At 34.4% G+C, this 18,620-nt stretch overlaps 1 protein-coding gene across 1 annotated transcript in view; it reads left to right on the forward strand.

The window, feature by feature from the left end:
- Positions 1-18,315, forward strand: part of LOC134851900 (proteasome adapter and scaffold protein ECM29-like) — a 57,533-nt gene extending 39,218 nt beyond the window's left edge. Inside the window, exons 28-36 of the mRNA XM_063868175.1 lie at positions 3,513-3,671; positions 4,276-4,388; positions 6,539-6,644; positions 8,263-8,594; positions 10,336-10,488; positions 10,849-10,950; positions 11,727-11,964; positions 12,349-12,417; positions 17,876-18,315. Of these exons, the coding sequence (XP_063724245.1) occupies positions 3,513-3,671; positions 4,276-4,388; positions 6,539-6,644; positions 8,263-8,594; positions 10,336-10,488; positions 10,849-10,950; positions 11,727-11,964; positions 12,349-12,417; positions 17,876-18,012 (1,409 nt within the window). The 3' untranslated portion in view covers positions 18,013-18,315. The remainder of the gene's footprint in view (positions 1-3,512; positions 3,672-4,275; positions 4,389-6,538; positions 6,645-8,262; positions 8,595-10,335; positions 10,489-10,848; positions 10,951-11,726; positions 11,965-12,348; positions 12,418-17,875) is intronic.
- The last annotated feature ends 305 nt before the right edge of the window (positions 18,316-18,620 follow it).

An 18,620-nucleotide genomic window follows, 5' to 3' on the forward strand; every position in this document is an offset into this window, starting at 1 on the left:
ATACTTTTCTAAGTTATTTCTGCTATGACACTCCTTGAAAAACGCGTTCTCTTTTTGAGCCTTTCGCTAGACGTGTAGATGTCGAACTAAACCCAGGTCCAATGCTTTTATACGACAATGTTTTCAAAAAATGCTTAACTTTACAATCAAATTTAAAATTCCTTCGTGTAAATGGCCAAAGTCTAAAAAAAACATCTTCAGATATATAGACTGGCAAACGACTTAGGCCACAACTGTGTTTTTGGGTTAAGTGAAACATGGCTAACATTTAAAGACAACTCTGACGCGAACAACCACAAAAAAGAACTTTTCAAACTTTCAGTTGTGATGGCTCGGATAACCCAAACAAAAAGGGAGAAGACTGCTTTTATTAGTGCGAAAAACATGAAGGCACGGTTAAGGCCTGGTTTAACACTTTGATTCTCGGTTTGAAAGTTTGTGGATCGATATTCAAGTTAATCGAAGTCAAACAATTTTAGTAAATTTATTTTACTGTCTTATGAAAAATCTGTATACTGACTTTCTTGAACAACTTGCAAATATTAGCAGCCATAGGCAATAGTAAGTTAATTCTGATGGGTGACTATAATTTGAATTATCTGAACAGTTGAAAAATTCACAAAACTAAAACTTTCTGTGTATAAAGAATGCAAGCAAGATTATGATAAGTTATACTACCAACTAATTGAAGCAGCCCCATCAGATAGAATAAAATGGAACCGTATAAACGAAGTGAGGAATAGAAAAAAGACTGCGTGTGATATCCTTTCGATGAGAAATTCGTTTGGCATTGTTTCAGCTGATAGAAAACAAACAGTAAATTTATTGAATTTCGAGTTCAGTAAACTCGGTGAATTTTTATTTGAACCGAACTCATCCAATTATTGTAAAACCAAAACATTTTTATCAGCAGGGGGATCTTTTTCTTTAAGGTTTGTTACCAGACATGAAATACCAAAACTTCGTCTTGCTTCTCGGATCTTTGTAAAATACCAGCATGGGCGTTACATTATGCTGCTAATGAAATAGCATATCCAGTAACTCAACAAGTTAATGAATACCTCGCTCTCAACACTTTTTGGATAGGCTTAAATTGGCTAACATAAAACTTTTGCTCAAAAAAGGGGATTTCGAAGATGCAACAAACTACAGACGAATATCTATTACTCGTGCACTGGCAAAAGTTTTTGAAAAAATTCTTCAACAACAAATGATCGAGTACCTAGATTATTTCCACTTGATGAGCAGACATCAATTTCAATTTCGAAAACAGTTTTCTTCCACCGATGGTCTAATGTTACTGACAGAAACAATCAGAGCGTAAGTCTAGTGTAAAATCCTGGTTGCGGGTGCTCTTCTTGATTTGTCTAAAGCTTTCGAATCAATTGAGCATAATTTTCTATTAAAAAAGTTTGAATACTTTGGTTTTGATTCAACTGCCTTATTCTTATTCAGAGTTATCCGACAAACAGAAATCATAAAGTTGTCCTAAATGGAACAGAATCAGATAGGCTCACAGTCATAAGAGGAGTTCCTCAAGGTACAGTCCTGGGACCACTTATTTAATCTATATGTCAGTGATATGTACAACACGGTAAACTGTGATATCTTACCATATGCAGTTGATACAATACTGCTGAGTAATGGTCACAAAATTAGCCAATGCACAGAAAATTGGGAAAGTAACATGGCCAATTCGCTTAGCTATTTTCGTCAATACTCTTTGAAAATCAATCAGGGTAAAACTGAATTTATTGTTTTTGGAAATAATTCAAAGAAACCTGAAACAATGCATATTGGTGATCAGATTATAAACGAGCTCAATGAAATTAATTTTTTAGGCGTCCTTACTGACAACTGAGTCACTTACTAAAATCGGGTTAAAAGTTTTTTGAAAAAATGGCACGGTATCCAAACCATATACACTTTTCGGGAAATTGTGTCATCCAAATTAAAAACAATGCTCATTAATTGTCTAGTACTCAGCCATTTACAATATTGGGCTATAATTCTGAGTACGATATCATAAAATCTATTCGTTACTCAAAAAAACAACTCAGCTTGGCCGTAAAAGACTGCAATTGTTTGTCTTAGTTTCAATCGTCCGCAAATCTAAAACTCGAATATTAATTTTTATCTCTTCGTTTTTTTTGCTTGATTACAGCTCATCGTTATACATTCACTATTGTTTAAGTTTTCAAAAGTCTGCTTTTCTGGTTACTAAAGGTGGGCTCGTTTTACCAACAGCAAATTTTTTTTTGCATCAGAGAACAAATTTTTTCACACCGTTTTCTGCAATAGCCAATACGCAAAAAAAAGTGTTTTAGAAAAGGTATTTTATTACATAATGATCACCAATTATTTGAGCAATTTTTCGCAAATGTACTTTATTGCACATCAAAAAAAGTAAAAAAAACATTTTTTTTCTTTGAACTGATTTAAGAAGGACCCAAGCCAAGTGTCGTACGCAAAGCTATCATTGGACACATTTAAGTTCTCTTAAATCATGTCTTTGAGCTATAATGCCATAGTACCTTTTGTCTTGTTTTTGTCAAAAAGTCGTTCAATTTTCACACTGCCTGTAAACTTTGAATAACATTTGTTAATATATATCAATATTCAGGAAATTCAGTGTTCTTTTCTACACTTGCGAAACAATGTGTTATAGTACGAACTTTCTTTCTTTTTCCAACCTAAGTGGCAAATTTTGTTGCGACTTAAAGCAGCAATACTTGCTGCGTCGAGTTTGCTGCATCGAAACGGCAATAAGATATTTTGATATTTTGTTGCACCTTTGATATTTGTTACCTCTTTACAGCTTATTGATAATGTGTACTTTAGTTATAAGTTTACACGAATAGTTAACGCGAATGTTTATAAAGTTACACAGTTGATGCATTTTTAATTCATTCAGTGAACCGAAGAAAGCTATTTGTTTCAAGCAATATAACAAAAATAAAATCTCGATTTCAGAAATTTTCTAACTCAATAGATCTCGCAATTTTTTGAAATACATAATTCATACATAATGTGGCTTTATGATTTGCACCTTTTTACATGCAAAGTCGTATCTTTTTGTACTTGATGCTACTATTACTGCATCGAATTGGCAATTTATTAGCATATGTAGCTGCATTATTGATGGCCAGTTTTTGGTGATTTAAAGCATCCGTGGCTGAATGGTTAGTGCGTGAGACTCAAATTTGCTAAGTCGCAGATTTTTGCTAAGCCTCGAGTTTTTGCTAGTTCGAGGCTTCTTTCTACTTTTTCTCTCATGTCACTTGATAGAGCTGCTTTTTGGTCGTGTTCTCGCAAGTGTTTGCGAAGCGCAGGCTCGCCTCTGTGTTTAAACTGTTTTAACCCCTATTGCGAAGGGTGATAATTTCGCAAACTGTTAATCATTGAATTAGTTGTTTATAGCGGTGGGATTTCTTTACTAGTTAGCATAGTAGGCGGGACTAGTTAATGGAACCCATAGGAGGTGGAATTGTTAATTACTATTCTTAACTTAGACAAACTGGTGAAGAAGATGACCAGTCGTCTGATGGACAAGAACGGAGTGGTGAGGGGAGTGTACAGCAGTGCCATCCCAAATGTCCTCAAGGTGTCCAGATCAGCAGTGGCACACAAGTACTTCTCCAAAATACACACTTGGACCATAGAACAACACGGTATGTTAAGCAACGGCATCTGCTGCTGTTACATGTTGATGTTATCTATATCTTCATCTAATAATTTTTGTAGTAATTTATAATCTGAGTTATTTATACTAAATTGACAGAAAATTTTCAGTCGATTTCATCTATTGGGATTATAATTCTGACCCTGAATTGTTCTACTACGTTTTGCAACTACTCCAAAAGTTTTCAGGCACTAAATCTTTTTTTTTAAAATTGTGATGCGATGAGAGCCATTCAAGCTTCGATAAAGTTTTTTGTCTCTTTTTATATTTGGTTGTCTTAACCGGAGCAATTTTATTTCAAACTCTTCAAAAAAATTCCAGCCACAATACCGGTCATCATCCCTTTAAATGCTACAGGAGATCGCATTTAAATGCTTCAGGAGATCGCATTCTAAAAATCATTTTTGATTTCATTTCTATTTTGCAAATATAAATCCTCTCGGGTCACCAAGAATTCGAAAAACCACCTTTGAATCTGCGCTTTTTCAACAAAAGCCAACCAAATATACGGTATAATACCTATAGTTAAATTAAATATTTTAACTGAAGATTTTAATTGAAGACACGAGAGATTTTATTTGAATGTGTTTCAGATCTACCGACTCAGCTGACGTGTGCCAAAGCACTCTCCGATGCATGCAGGAACTGTCCAGATGTAGTCAGTGAACACTTGAACCTAGTTGCTCCTCTCTCTTTTATGGGACAGGTAGAATAGTTCGCATCGTTTTTTCACTTTAAAGTTTGTAATTATAGACAATGAAAATGAGTTTTTCAATTGACTTTTTGATCAAAAAGAAATAACATTAATTCATTTGCATGAATGAAGGCCGAACAATTTAACTCATCACATTTTCATTCCCTACCATTAATTAATTTAACAACTTCAAAGGTCACATTTTTAAATGCTACATTTTAACGCCATTATCAACTATCAAACCGTTTTAATCCAAGATAAAAACAGAAACTTAGATCAAAGAAGACGTCGGCAGCAAAGAATATAGCGAGAAAAATATTTACCATTTAAAATCAAGCCTTTGAGCGCTATTTAATGAGCGTAGGTTGTGAACGAGAATGGCATGCCAATCATTCCGATTGCTGATATGACGCTAACCGTAAATGAGGAAACTGAATAAAGTTAAAAGGATCTCTAATTGATCAAAACTATTTCTCCCAAAAGTTCCATACTTTTCTTTCACTATGACTATGTTTTGGTTTTTTCGTTGAAAAATAGAAAAAGCAATGTCACCAAGCAAAATTAAAACTTACTGTTCCAACTTTCGAAAAAAAAATCGGAATATTTATGCTTGGGGTGGTTTTTGTTTATTCGACTTTTCAACCCAGCGTTTTTTACGAAATTTTTTCATACCATCTGAAAGATATTGCTGTTTAAATTTTAAATGGAGCTCAGTTTTAAAAAGTTATTTTCACTGATCGTTTTTTGTAAAGTTATAGTTGTGTGAAGGTCGCAAATTTAGCCAATTTGGGATAATTAACGGTCGATATAGTGCAATCCTATAATAAGCGTAAGCAGTGGATTAATGCGTACCTAATTGAATAGAGGCAAATCGTTTTGTCTTACTATTAGGACGCTAAATATGCCAGTTTATTGTTCAAATTAGCGCATGGGATTCTAGCAAAAAAAATTAATTTGTTTTTTTTTTCATTTATTTTGTCAAATTTTCAACAACAAAAAATTATATTTCCAGTTGCCTTTAAGTGCTGTCGAAACGTTCAGTGCTTTGCCCTGATATAAGAGCAGTCGTGTTTTTTTTGCAAGTTTTTAAGCGAGATTTTAGGCATGATAAGGAAAAGTCGTGTAATTGTTTTACTTCTTTTGATAAACAATTTTATCGGTGAAAAACTTCTTACTGGCTGCAATACTCTCTTATTTCTTCGGTTTAAAAGTCGGAACTCAGTCATTACACATTTTTTAAATTTTTTTAAATCTGGAAAGAGACTTGAAGTGCTCTAAAAATATTCGGTCACTTGTTCGAAAATTGGAAGAAACCCTACAGAAGTGCATTCAAACATTTTAATACATTTATAAATGCACTTAGGTACATGCCTACCTTTCAGCAAATGAAATTGAATTGAACTCTAAAAGTGCACAAAATGCGCTCTACAAACACTAAAGTAGAAGTGCGCTAAAAAACGTGGAAGACATCTAGAAAGTAAAAAATTTAGTTTTTAGTTTTCCAAGCGGAGTAAAAATTTTATCTCTTGATCCAGTTTTTTTTTCAAATTGAGTGAAATTTATTTTTAAAAAGTGAAAATATTGAATTGTTTTTGAAGTTTTCAAAAGGCTTTAAGACCACATATTTTTTTTCTCTGAAATTTGAAAATTGAAATCTTTGTTTGTTTCCTTGCGTTCATTGAATGTTCTCCAACTGTCTGTTGGCCGTGTTTTTTTTTAAAATAATGGGTCGAATGATCGAGAGTTTTTTCACGCTCAATTTCGATTTTTCGCGGTTTGACTTGTGATTTATTTTTAAGTTCGGTGCATTTCTATTGTTAAAAGGAAGGCAAACAACTCCACTATCGAACAGCAAAATTGTAAAGGTCTTTCTACAAATTCAAAGAGCTTTAAGGCCATCTTTTTTTCCTCCGAAATTCGAAAATTGAAGATTTTTGAAAAAAACAAGTAGGTTTTTTTTCAGTTTCCTTGCGTTGATTGCTCTTTTCCAACTGTCAGTTGGCTATGTTTTGGTTTCAGTAATGTCTTTACGTATAGTAATCTTAAACGTACTTACAAATGAAGTCCTTTAATTTAATTTGACCGATTAACTTATTTTAAAATTTTTATTATCTAGCTCGAAGTTTTTTTCCTGCTTCTTGAGAAATAGTTTCATGTTTCAGGTATTTGTGAGTCAACAGGTGGAACAGTCGGGTGACCAATCAGAGAAGAGTAAATTAGAGGAGACGAAAGAGCTGTATGGGTCTGTATGGACCAGCGTCGTCACAGGTTGGAATTGAATTGACAAATTTCACTATCGGTTTCAATGTTTTAGCTTTACCTCGATTTTTTTTTCATCTTGCAGCGGTCTTTATAAGAAAAAAAAAGACTCAGCGATCGTGATGTTGTGAAAACAAAATGTTTACTAAATTAGCAAGCTTATTAAAAGTTAGTCAACGAAGTCAATTTTAACTCGTCTAGGTTGTTTGGTTTTAAGGGTCAACCAGCGAATAAGAATTCAAGACGGTTTTTCAGGTATTGTGTTTTTTTTTGGTAAAAAAGTTTCAAATTTTGTACACGCTCAAGCTTGATTTTTCGCTGTTTGATTTTTTAGTTTTTGTTAAGTTCAAATCAAATTCATTTGGTAGATAGAACAAGAATTAAGCTCTACAACAGCAAAAAATGCGTAATGGCGCAAAAATGTTTGGCCGATTTTTTTTTTGAAAGTGGATTTTGCTTTTTTTAGTTTTCTTAAGTGCTTCATAAATAATCAGTCGTTTTTAGGTTTTCCTGAATTCATTTACTCTTTGGCAATTTCTTTAGGCGTTTTTTTTTCAGAAAAAATGGGAGCTTGATTTTTAATTTCAAAGGAGGATTTTGGTTTTTAAGAGTAATGAACGCAGTGGAGACTCTTATATAGGTCTTGCTGATTTTTTTAATTCAGAAAAAGTCTTAAAATGTGCATAAAAGTCTCTAATTACTACAGATGTGCATTCATACATATTTCAAAGTCCAACCAAACCCCCTTCCCCCGCAGAATGAATGAACTAAGGATTAAAGTGGTGATTGCTATTAGCAAAAAACACGTGAATTTCAGTCTTCCATGACAACGCCGACTCTTTATAGTTTCTATTTCAACTACCAATAAATAGTTCATTAATCTTTTTAAGAGTTATGAACGTAGCGAAGACTCTTATATAGGTCTTGCTGATTTTTTTTGTTCAGGAAAAAGTCTTAAAATATTGATCCACTAGGTATATATGCATTTTTTGAAATCAATTGAAGTTCATCGGCTGAAAGTGGCGTAAATAGCACTCTCCAAATACGAACGTAGAAATGGCGCAAAAAAAACGTGCACGATTTCTAGTTTGGAAAGTGGAATTTAATTTTCTTATTTCCAGCGGAATATCAACTTTACCTGTTGATTCAGTTTTCTCAAGTTGGGTTAATGTTATCAAAAAAGTGCCAATCATAACTCGTTCTAGAAATTCAAAGAGCTTAAAGGGCTTTTTTTTTCTTTTAAATTCAAATAAGAGACTTTTTCAACAAAATGTGTGTTTTTTTATGTTTACTTGCGGCGTTCATTACTCTTTTCCAATCTTCGGTTGGCTCTGTTTTGATTTCCCGGCTGAATAAAAAAATGATTGATCCGGTTTTTTTTCCAACTGAACAGCGTTATCCAAGCGGTATATTTACATACTTATTTTTTTACAGGTTAAGGTTAGTTAAGATGATGGTGATTAGTTTTTGAAACTTTGGTTCAGTTCTTCACCCTCTCATTACACCTACAAAAACAAGTTTCAAAAAATACCAAATGTTTTTCAGTATATTTTGTTTCTCTAATATTCCTAGCTGGAATTTTGCGTGGCAACTGGTTTTTTGTTTGGTTATAATATTTATTTTACAGGCACGTTGACTGGTCTCAAACTATATCTGGACGAAGTCATCACCCTTTGCGAGACACTTTTTGACAGCCAATCGTGGGACCGCAAAGCTCAGGCAGCCTCCGCGATAACCTCAATCGCCAAAAACCTCCTGGGCTCGCAAGAAGCACAAAACAGTGATGTGATCAAGCCTCAGATGGTTAATAAATTAGTGAAGCTGCTGGTTAGTAATGCAAGTGGTAATCGGTTCTGGAGAGGGAAGGAGTTGGTTGTGAAGGCGTTGGGGTCTGTTTGCGAATCAAGTGCAACTTTGATCATCAAACATCCTGAAGAGATGCGTCATACAAAAGAAGAGGTTTGTGTGTTGTTTATAGAATTCAGCTTTAACAGTGTAGCAAAATTATCTGTGTTAAATTACAAGGATTGGAAAAAAACATCGAATGGCTGAGAGACAAGATTTTCTGTCAATTTCAGGTTTTTGCTTGCAGTACAACTTAAACTTAATTGCAATGTCATATCATTACACAAGCAGCTTGCAAGCATTATTTTATATAACGAGTCGATTTATTTTCCAATCCTACACGCATATTATAGTGCTTATTTTTGGTGGCATTTTTGCTGCGAAGTATTGCTAGTTCGATCAGAGGTGTTCTCCGCTGTTTCAGTCGGTTCCTTAAGCGTCAGTAGAACAGTTCTGTACTGTAGTTGACTTGGATTCTCGAGGCCACAGTGGTTTAATTCTCGTAGAAATCTTTTTTCGTAGCTCATTAAAATTTTTACTTACACTTTTTAAAATGTCGATGAACGTACTTAAGACTCTTAGATTGGTCGTGATGATTTTTTTGTTTTGATTTTTCAGGGCAAGTCTTGAAAATTGTTCACGCTCAAATTTGATAATTCGCAGTTCGACTTTTGATTTCTTTTTAAGATGAAGGCAAACTCTACTATTGAATAGCAAAAGTGTAAAGGTCACGCAAAACGTGATTGACTTCGTAATTGTATTTTAATTTTCAGATTTTCCAGTGGAGTAAAAAGTTTATCTTTTGATCCAGCTTCCTTTATTTTAGTTAATTTTCTCAAAACAAAAATTTCAATCATAAATTGTTCTTGAAATCGAAAGAGCCTCAAGGTCATATATTTTCCCTTTGAAAGTCATAAGTTGAGTTTTTAAAAACACGTCAGTTTTTTTGTTTCCTTGCGTTCGTTAAATCTTTTCCAACTGTCTGTTGGCTATATATGTTTTTTCCGTTTTGTTGCTAATTCTTGCCAATTTAGCGTGTTTGTTTCTGAAGTCCAATTTCACTTCTATTAAAAAAGCAATCTTTACGCTGGCGATTAGCAGGTGTTATCAAATCGGAGGTAGGTTTTTTTTCAGGTTAACGACTTGTTTAACATCAAATCTTGAAGCATTTAGTCGAATCTGTGATTTCGTCTACAACGTAGATTTAAATTTTTACATTTTCAATAATTTTTCCGGATCTTATTAACTACCCTACCTCAATCGAACCTTGTTAACTATTTATCACATATAACGTGCAATATTTTTTGTTTCTGACAACCCTTTCTTTTTAGATATGCATTTAAAAAATGTCAGCAATTAATTTGGTTTTCGTTTTGGTGCGTTCGTAATGGTATTTCTCACTGTTTAAATGTTACTTAACAGAAAATTGTGTAAATTTTTTAAAATGTGTCATTTAAAGTTGACTTTCTGAAAATCGAAATAGTGGAGGGGGAATAGTTAACAATTAAGATTTCTCTCTATTCGATTTTTTTATATAGGTCGTATATTTACCAACTCCGATATGGTCTGCCTCAGTTGTTTTTGGCGTTATTTGGTATAAAATATGTAGGCTTATCGATTCATATATCGGCTTAGTCTACTCATATTGCGTCGGTTGATGGTGAAATCAATGTGCTATTGGCTTGTGTATGTGGGCGACCATTTCAAATTGTTTGATAGCAAAAAATGACATGATGTTAAGCAGCAATTGTAATCAAATACGTTTTGCTTAGTACAAAAAACCGCCTTCAAAAAAAAGGTAATTCAAAAAATTGTCTCGTCTGCTTTTTCTGAGGAATGTGTCTTTTTGAATTAGATTTGGGACATAGTGTATCAGCAATGGAGTAGAACCACGGACCGACACTTGGACTGTGCTTGTGTCGCTTGTGTGGCCTCTCTCACTTACCACTTTCAAATGGACCATACCCACCTAGAGCGAGTTGTGCAATTATCTGCAGAGAAACTACAGGTTGGTTTCTTAATTTTTAATTCTCCTTTTAGGCGCTTTAATCCAATTTGTTTTGTAAAAGAATTGGAAGGTTTCCAGAAAAAGTGCTGGCGTTTTCGGCAACTTTTTGCAGTGACTAATTGGAAAACTTAATGTTTGTGTTGGCTGCTGTACGAAATTTCCATTGCTAGAGCCGTTGCGTTTGATTTGAATCAGAATCCCAATGTTGAATTAGCCGCATGCCATGTCTGTTATTTTAAAACATTGAATTGTCAGATTTACTTGAACTTGTATGTCGTATCTGAAAGTTTTTCATACGACTAAATGTGAAGAAAACATCACTCATCTATTCAATTTTTTATTGTTGGAATCGTTTTTCAGAAGTATTTCTCTGCGAAGGAAGACAGAAGAATTGACGATGACAGTAACGACTCATCAAATGCAAAAGTGCCTCTGATCAAGTTACAGAAACAAACCATCCAGGCGAGAGATTTGTATATTCAATTTCAAAGCAGAGAAATTAATTACTAGATCAATGTCGAGAAAACATCTTGAAAAAATGCGACCTCAAAAGCGCGAATTCATAGTTCCTTTGCGGAGATTCGGTACTCCGCGCTACTCTGTCGGGACCCCGCAGCACAAATCTACTTCTTCGTAGACCCTCCGCCCCCTTATAATTCGGTCACACCCTCCAAATTAGGAGGGTCTAAAGAGACCACACCGGAATTGAATACCATCAAATTTTTTGCCTAAAGTTTTCGAACAATACGCTGTTTTTAAGGGGTAACGAAAATATGAAAACGAAACTATTTTTTTTTAAGTTGAAAACGAAACTTAAAGTTGAAAATGAAATTGATTTTAAGTTGAAAACGAAAGTATTTTTTCAAGTATGCATCAAAATACAACACTTCATTTAAATATTGATATTTACGAAATTTTTTTAGTCGTTTTTGGAATGTGGTGAATCAAAATTGATCCGAAATGCGGGACGCTTGATATTTTTGAACTCTCCGCAATGAAAAATGCCTTTTTTTACAAAAAAAGTCCAACCGCAAAAAATGTTACGAATTAAGTACTGCAGAGTAGTTGAAGTGGGTTGTGTAAATAAGGGATTCCGCGGAAAGGTAAGTGTGCGTTTTCAAATATGCATTTTCTAATGAAACCATTGTATTGAAATTTATTTACTGGTTTCATTATCTGCCCACTAGTATAGGAAAAAAGTTTCATTTGTTCATAAAGTTTGGACATTGCTGCTCTAGGCACTGGCTTCTGCTTTTCCTGGAAAAGACCACTACTTAATATCTACATCCCTCATGCAGACTATATGCGACATATTTATGGAATATTTGCACAAATGTGGGGACAAAACAGCGGTCAAAGTAGGAATCGATTCGCTGGAATCGATCTGGAAGAAGTTTGATATGGATGGGAATAGCTGTGAAGAGTATTCTACAGTTTGGCTTAAGCTGGCTGAGAAATTGACCGAAGCATATTCAAGTAAGATTATAGTGTAGTGTTATTACATACGAAACAAGTTTGACTGATGGGCGTTTTGCAAAAATGTTCGAATACAGAATGATCGGCAATAGGAAGAAAATCAAACAGACAGAGTTGAGTAAAAAGCACATTTCTTGAATCTTGAAAAGGAAAAGAATGCCCGTAAGATTGAAGCTATAGACTATTTTGAAACACGAAGTTTATTTGACAAAGTAGCTTTGTCATGCAATTGGTCACTTATTGTATTCGAGTTTATTTGTTTTTGCTACCTCGTGGCAAATAATCGTACCAATAAGCTCGTAGAATATATCGTATGCGGCGCAATCGAGATTTTTCATGCAGTTTTTCGCCCTTTTTTCAACCTCTTACGCTTTAATGTTTCAGCTGTGATCACAACAGATAGTCTCAGAACAGTGTTCCTGTCTCTGCTAGCACAAATAGTGTCGAAAGCAGGTCAGTCGAAGAAGTTATTTCAAAGTTCAACCAAACCCCCCCCCCCCCCCGCAGACTTGCGGAAGTTGGAATGAACTAAGGTTAATGTGTTGATTGCTAATAGCGAAAAACACCTGAATTTCAGTCTACCATGACAACGCCGACTATTTATAGTTTCTATTTCAACTACCAATAAATAGTTCATAAATCTTTTTAAGAGTAATGAATGTAGTGAAGACTCTTTTATAGGTCTTGCTGATCAGATGAAAGTCTTAAAATATTGATGCACTTTTTTGAGTTCAACTGAAATTCATCTGCTGAAAGTGACGTAAATAGCGGTTCCCAAGCTTATCACCCCGTGTTTTGTAACCCCCTTTTTCTTAACCCCCTCTCATATAACCCCGAAATTAGATAACCCCACTACAATTTAACCCCTTTTTAAAATCAATTGCTAGAATCAAAGTGAAACTTACTTGAAAAGGATTCGGAACCATATCGTCGGTAAACATCAAAGCTTTAATTGCGAAAAAATTTGCAAACCAAAATGAGTTAATATGCACGCTGCTAAATGCGTTTTAGATTTGAACAGAAATGACCTTGCCGGTAGTCTAGACTTTGATATGAGCTTGAAAACGAATCCGACCGAGCTGATTCTAATTGGTGCATATACAAAACAGTCCCATACAAAACAGTCCCATACAAAACAGTCCCATACAAAAGAGTCCAAAACATCAAAAAAAGGTTCTAAAAACAGTCCCATACAAAACAGTCCAAAACCATTTGAATTTCTCGGCCTTAATCTTTTGGCGCCGACAGAATTGATCTACGCGTTTTAGATTTGAACAGAAATGACCTTGCCGGTAGTCTAGACTTTGATATGAGCTTGAAAACGAATCCGACCGACATGATTCAAATTGGTGCATATACAAAACAGTCCCATACAAAACATTCTCATACAAAAGAATCCGAAACATCAAAAAAAAGGTTCTAAAAACAGTCCCATACAAAAGAGGCATTTATGGGTTTGGTACTTCGAGCAGTTCCAATTTGTTGTCTTTTTTTTCCGTATAAGGTAATACTCGTGGCCTGATACCACTAGCATTTGTTTGTTTGTCAAAGATAAAGTAAAATGGAATGACGCTTCCATTTTACTTTATCTGATCTGATAGAGTGGTATAACAATGGTTAAAGAAATAGGCAGTATGATTTTTTATAAAACTAACAAACGTCTTTTGTTGCCTTCAGTTAGCACCATGTAGGTTATCTCTGTTTTAAACGCGTGAGTGATGGATTATTTCTCTAACTAATCGAAATGCAATTAGTTTTGAGATGCTAGAGGCATCAAGTGAATTGAGACTAGCTTTTCAGGCCTCAACTAGTAAATTTAATTGGACTACTCCTGTACTTAAGGACTTAAATTGAAACAAATTATCGTCATTAAAAGGGGGTTAAATTGTTGTGGGGTTATCATGTTACGGGGTTTTAATATAGGGGGTGTAAACACAGGGTGTTAAATATCGTAGGGTTAAAGAGTGGGACACCGTAAATAGTATTCTCCAAGACGAATGTACGGTGCATAGACATTTGTTTCCCAGACATTCGTGTCCTTGACAAAACAGTTCGAAATTATAAAATTGTACCAGACATTTATGTTCCAGACAAAATTGTCCGAAACTGTTTCGCGAACTTTCTTTGATTTGACCTTGTGATCTTTAATGCTTTGTTCTTTTGAGGTTGTTTGATTGCTCTTCAATTAGATTCCATGCGTACCAATTAGCCATAGAACAGTCAAAGTTAGACAAAACTTTCAAGAACAATTTGAAATTTTAAAGCGCATTTGGCCGAGAAATGAAGTCATAAGTTTCTAGGTCAAAAGGTCTGAAGTTCAAATCTCGGCTCCGACAAAAAATTTTCGTAATTAAGTCAATATTTGAAATTAAAAAACCCAAAATTGGGTAAACTAGGTCAAAGTTGAAATGGGTTGACTTGATTGAGCCAAAAGAGAAGAGGATGGGAAAAGCTTGATTACATTGATCATTTTACCGTTTTCAAAACGGGTCTAGCTCAGTTTTGAAAATTTTTGGGAAAAAGTTAAACTTAGAAAAATTTATTGAAAATTATTGCTTCGCAATATCAAACTTGGAAAATAAATTGACTTTGAATTATAGTTTGATGTTGCTGCTGCACCCTTTTAGGAATTTCAAAAGTTTAGTTGGGTTGTAGGCCGCAACTAATTTGGAATGGTTTTTGTCAAGTTTGACATAAAGAGGTTTTTTATAACGTGACACTCTTTGCCCGGCACACATTTTTTCGATCAAGATTTCAGCGTTTTTCAGTTCGTCTTGAAATTTTTCTTTGAGTTTGGGAAATGGTGGGTGCTTGCAGTTCACGAGCTTGACGAAGTTGCTATTCCAACCTTCAACAGCATTGTTGGTGCTGGGTCGCCCGGTTATCACACGTTGATGACAACTCTAGCTGTCAACGTCAAATCTGGGGTTTTGACGAGTTCCATTAGCCGCCGAGAGCCGACCATTGTTATTGTCCTCAAAATAATTGAAGATTGGGTGGGCTGTCTCAGGGCATGTCTTCTGAAGAGTTTCAAAAGCAGTAGAAACATCACTTACAGGGAGGAAAGAGATACTCTGCAGCATTTGGACATGCTCGCCGAATTCTAGATCTAGTCTGTAGTTGTTTGTATTCCCAGTAGACTGAATGTGACGCCAGACGCTTTGGCTCAAATGGAAATAGCAGTATTGAATTTGTACATTTTCGAATACTCATTTGAACGCATTTTTGACCGCTATTTCGAAATCAATGGCGGCTCGTTTGGGCAATTCAATGTCGAAGCAGCTCAAAAGGCGAAAATACGTTCCTTCTTTCTTGTCTGGAAGCAATGCATACACAATAGGAATCAAAATTCCATCGACTGATACCCTCCGGTCATTAACTAGTTTGGCAACAGCTCGGACAGTTTTGTCTGGGAACTAAATGTCTTGGACACTTTTTGCATTTTGGACTGTTTTTGCCGGGACATAAATGTCTGGGACACAAATGTCCTGACACGCGAATGTACAAATGGCGCAAAAATTCGTGAAAGATTTCTAGTTTCAAAAGTTGAATTTAATCTTAGGATTTCCAGCGGAATAAAAACTTTACCTGTTGATCCAGTTTCCTCAAGTTGGGTTAATGTTATCAACCAAGCGCGAATCATGAATCGTTCTAGAAATTCAAAGAACTTAAAGGGCATCTATTTTTTCTTTGAAATTCGAAAGTTGAGATTTTTTATGTTTAACTTGCGTTCATTACTCTTTTCCAATCTTCGAATGGCTATGTTTACTCTAGCGATCAGCGTAGTGTATTATTATGCACCTTCTTTTTTTTCTAAACTAGCTCTAAATTTAAAAAAATTACTCTTTTGGCGGCACTTTGTTTTCATGCCTAGTGTCGGCAATTTAGTAGTTGCTTCCTTGCTGGTTAGTTATAGTGTATTTTCAAGCTATCGTGGCGCAGATGCGAGGACGTGAGATGTCTAATATTCATGTCGGATGTTTGACTCCGACACAAGGCAAAAGTTTTATCTTTAACCCCTCGATTGAAAATGGGGAGAAACTTTGTCGTTGGATGTTTTAGTTTTTTTCCACGCAAAAGCAGGTGTCACAAATAAATATTGGAGTGAGTCGAGTGATAAATCATATAAAAGTATTTTCAGTGGCAATATGAACGACATTAAAAGTTTTCCGAAAAGTTGTCCCAGTGTTGAAAAAAACTTCTGCAGATTTTTTTTTTTCAATTTCTAATGAGTCGATAAACGTATTCAATACTTTTTTATAGGTCGCGATGATTTTTGATTTTTTGGAGTTTGCCTTCCTTTTAACAAAGGAAATGCACTGAACTTAAAAAAAAATCAAACGTTGAAAAATCAAACTAGAGCCTGAACTCTACCAACTTTTCCGGCCAAAAATTAGAGTTCAGGCTCTGGTTTGATTTTTCGCTGTTTGATTTAAAGTTCAGTGCATTTTCTTTGTTATAAGAAGGCGAACTCCACTATCGAACAGCAAAAGAAAAACATGATCGACTTCTAGTTTCGAAAGTTGGTTTCAATTTCGAAACCCAGCGGAATAAAAAAATTTACTTTTTGATCAAGTTTTTTCAAACTAGGATAATTTTATCAAAAAAATGTCAGTCATTAATTAATCTTGGAATTCAAAGAGATTCCGGGCCATATAATTTTTTAAGAATTCGAAAAATGAAGCTTTTCAAAAAAGAACTGCTTTTTTAAAAAAATCCCATGCGTTCATTGACTTTTCCAACTGTCTGTTGGTGAAATGTTATTTTTCTAGTCATTTCTCGACAAAAGCTATTGTTCAGTTTGCCTGTTTTACTTTGACTGGGTAGTTTTCTCAAAATCTAGGCTTTAATTCAGTTCTTTTTATCACATCACTCACTAAAACTACATTAAAATGAAAAAGTATTAAGGTAGTTTTTTGTAAGCATTTGGTTGGCAAATTTAATCGGCTGTCCTTGTTTTTAGGTGTTTTTATGTGAGAATCGTTTAAAGTCAACTAGTATTGAGCGATTGAACTCTAACAATTTGTTTTTTTTCTAATACAGCCTAAAACTATTCACATTTTAGGAAGTTCAAAACTACAGCTCTATAATGATCAAAATGAACTTTAATACTGGAAAAATTTATTCTTTCTTACCTTCTCCGCTGGTGTACGAGTTTGTTGTTGAAGGATCAAGGATTTTTCTTACTACTTTGAACTACAAAATTGTGTTTTGATAAAACTGTGTATCGATATTAAGTGTCGGTGAACTTAGTGATGGCAAAAAACGTGAATTACTTCTTGTTTCAAAAATGGATTTTAATTTTTAGATTTCCCGGTGGAAATGAAAAAGTTACTTAGTGATTCATTTTTTAAGAGTGATGAACGTAGTGGATACTTTTATATAGTTCTTGCTGATTTTTTCAGGAAAAAGTCGTAAAATTTGTTCACGCTAAGTTATGATTTTTCGCTGTTTGACTTGTGATTTCTTTTTAAGTTCACTGCATTTCTTTTAAGTTACTGCAACAGTGAAATTGTATCGACTTCTAATTTTGAAAATGATCAGATTTCCCAGCGAAATATAAGTTTTACCTTTTCATCCAGTTTTCTCAAATTGGGTTAATTTTAACTAAAAAGTGTCCATCATAAATTGTTCTATAAATTCAAAGAGCTTTAATGCCATGTAATTTTTATTCGAAAATCAAAAGTTAAAGATTTTTGAAAAAGCAAGTCGTTTTTTTTCTTAGTTTCCTTGCGTTGATTACTCTTTTCCAACTGTCAGTTGGCTATGTTCTCAATTTGGGATAATTTTATCAAAACTTTTCAGTCACATATGTTTTTTTTTAAACAAAGAGCTCTGAGAGCATGTCTGTTGGCTATGTTTGTGATAATTCAGTGGTTTTTGCTTTAGTTTTTCTGGTCCTCTGTTTCAGATAAAAAGCAGCTGAACGATCCTCTGGAATCTTCAATATTAAAATTGGTGGTCCCTTTGCAGTCCTCACACAAACAACACCCACTGATGACTCAACATATCAGCAACATACTGAAGTTTATACAATCACATGACTAACTGATTAGTTGGTGCTAGAGTTTAGTGTTTTTGGGATTTCTCTTAGAACCCCCTTTCCGCCTCCTATAAATGACTATTTCAGCGATGGTTAAGCAAACATTATTCACGTTAAGCAAAGACGGGGAGAAATCCTGAATTAAGTAAATTCTGCTTATGTACTAATTGATTCTAAAATACAAGCAGATTTAACGCGCAAATCGGATTTAGTCGTTATTTAAGTTAATGGAAAAACCTAATAATCAGATGAATTATGTTTTGGGATAGTGATTTCAGCATATGTATATAAATATAAACTGACATTAATTTTTTCACTTGAATTGAGACTGAATTAAAAGTGCGAGTGAGTCAAGAATTGTTTAAATTGGGACCAAAAAAGTACAATTGACAACGACCGTTTAGTTCTATATTCATGCATGCCAATAAAAAAGTGCTCGTTCGATAATTCAAATTTCATGAAGGCATAAAATTCTCAAGTTATTCGAAAGGCATATAATCGGGCCGCAAATTTTAGCAATATGTGAATTTTCGTATATAAAAAGCTGATAAACAGCATCTTCAAACGTTTTTGCTCCGACTTTCGATACGAAAGTAACGGAATATTTCTGCTC

This window comes from Symsagittifera roscoffensis, chromosome 7 (assembly GCF_963678635.1).
Source record: "Symsagittifera roscoffensis chromosome 7, txSymRosc1.1, whole genome shotgun sequence".
NCBI classification, from domain to species: domain Eukaryota; kingdom Metazoa; phylum Xenacoelomorpha; order Acoela; family Convolutidae; genus Symsagittifera; species Symsagittifera roscoffensis.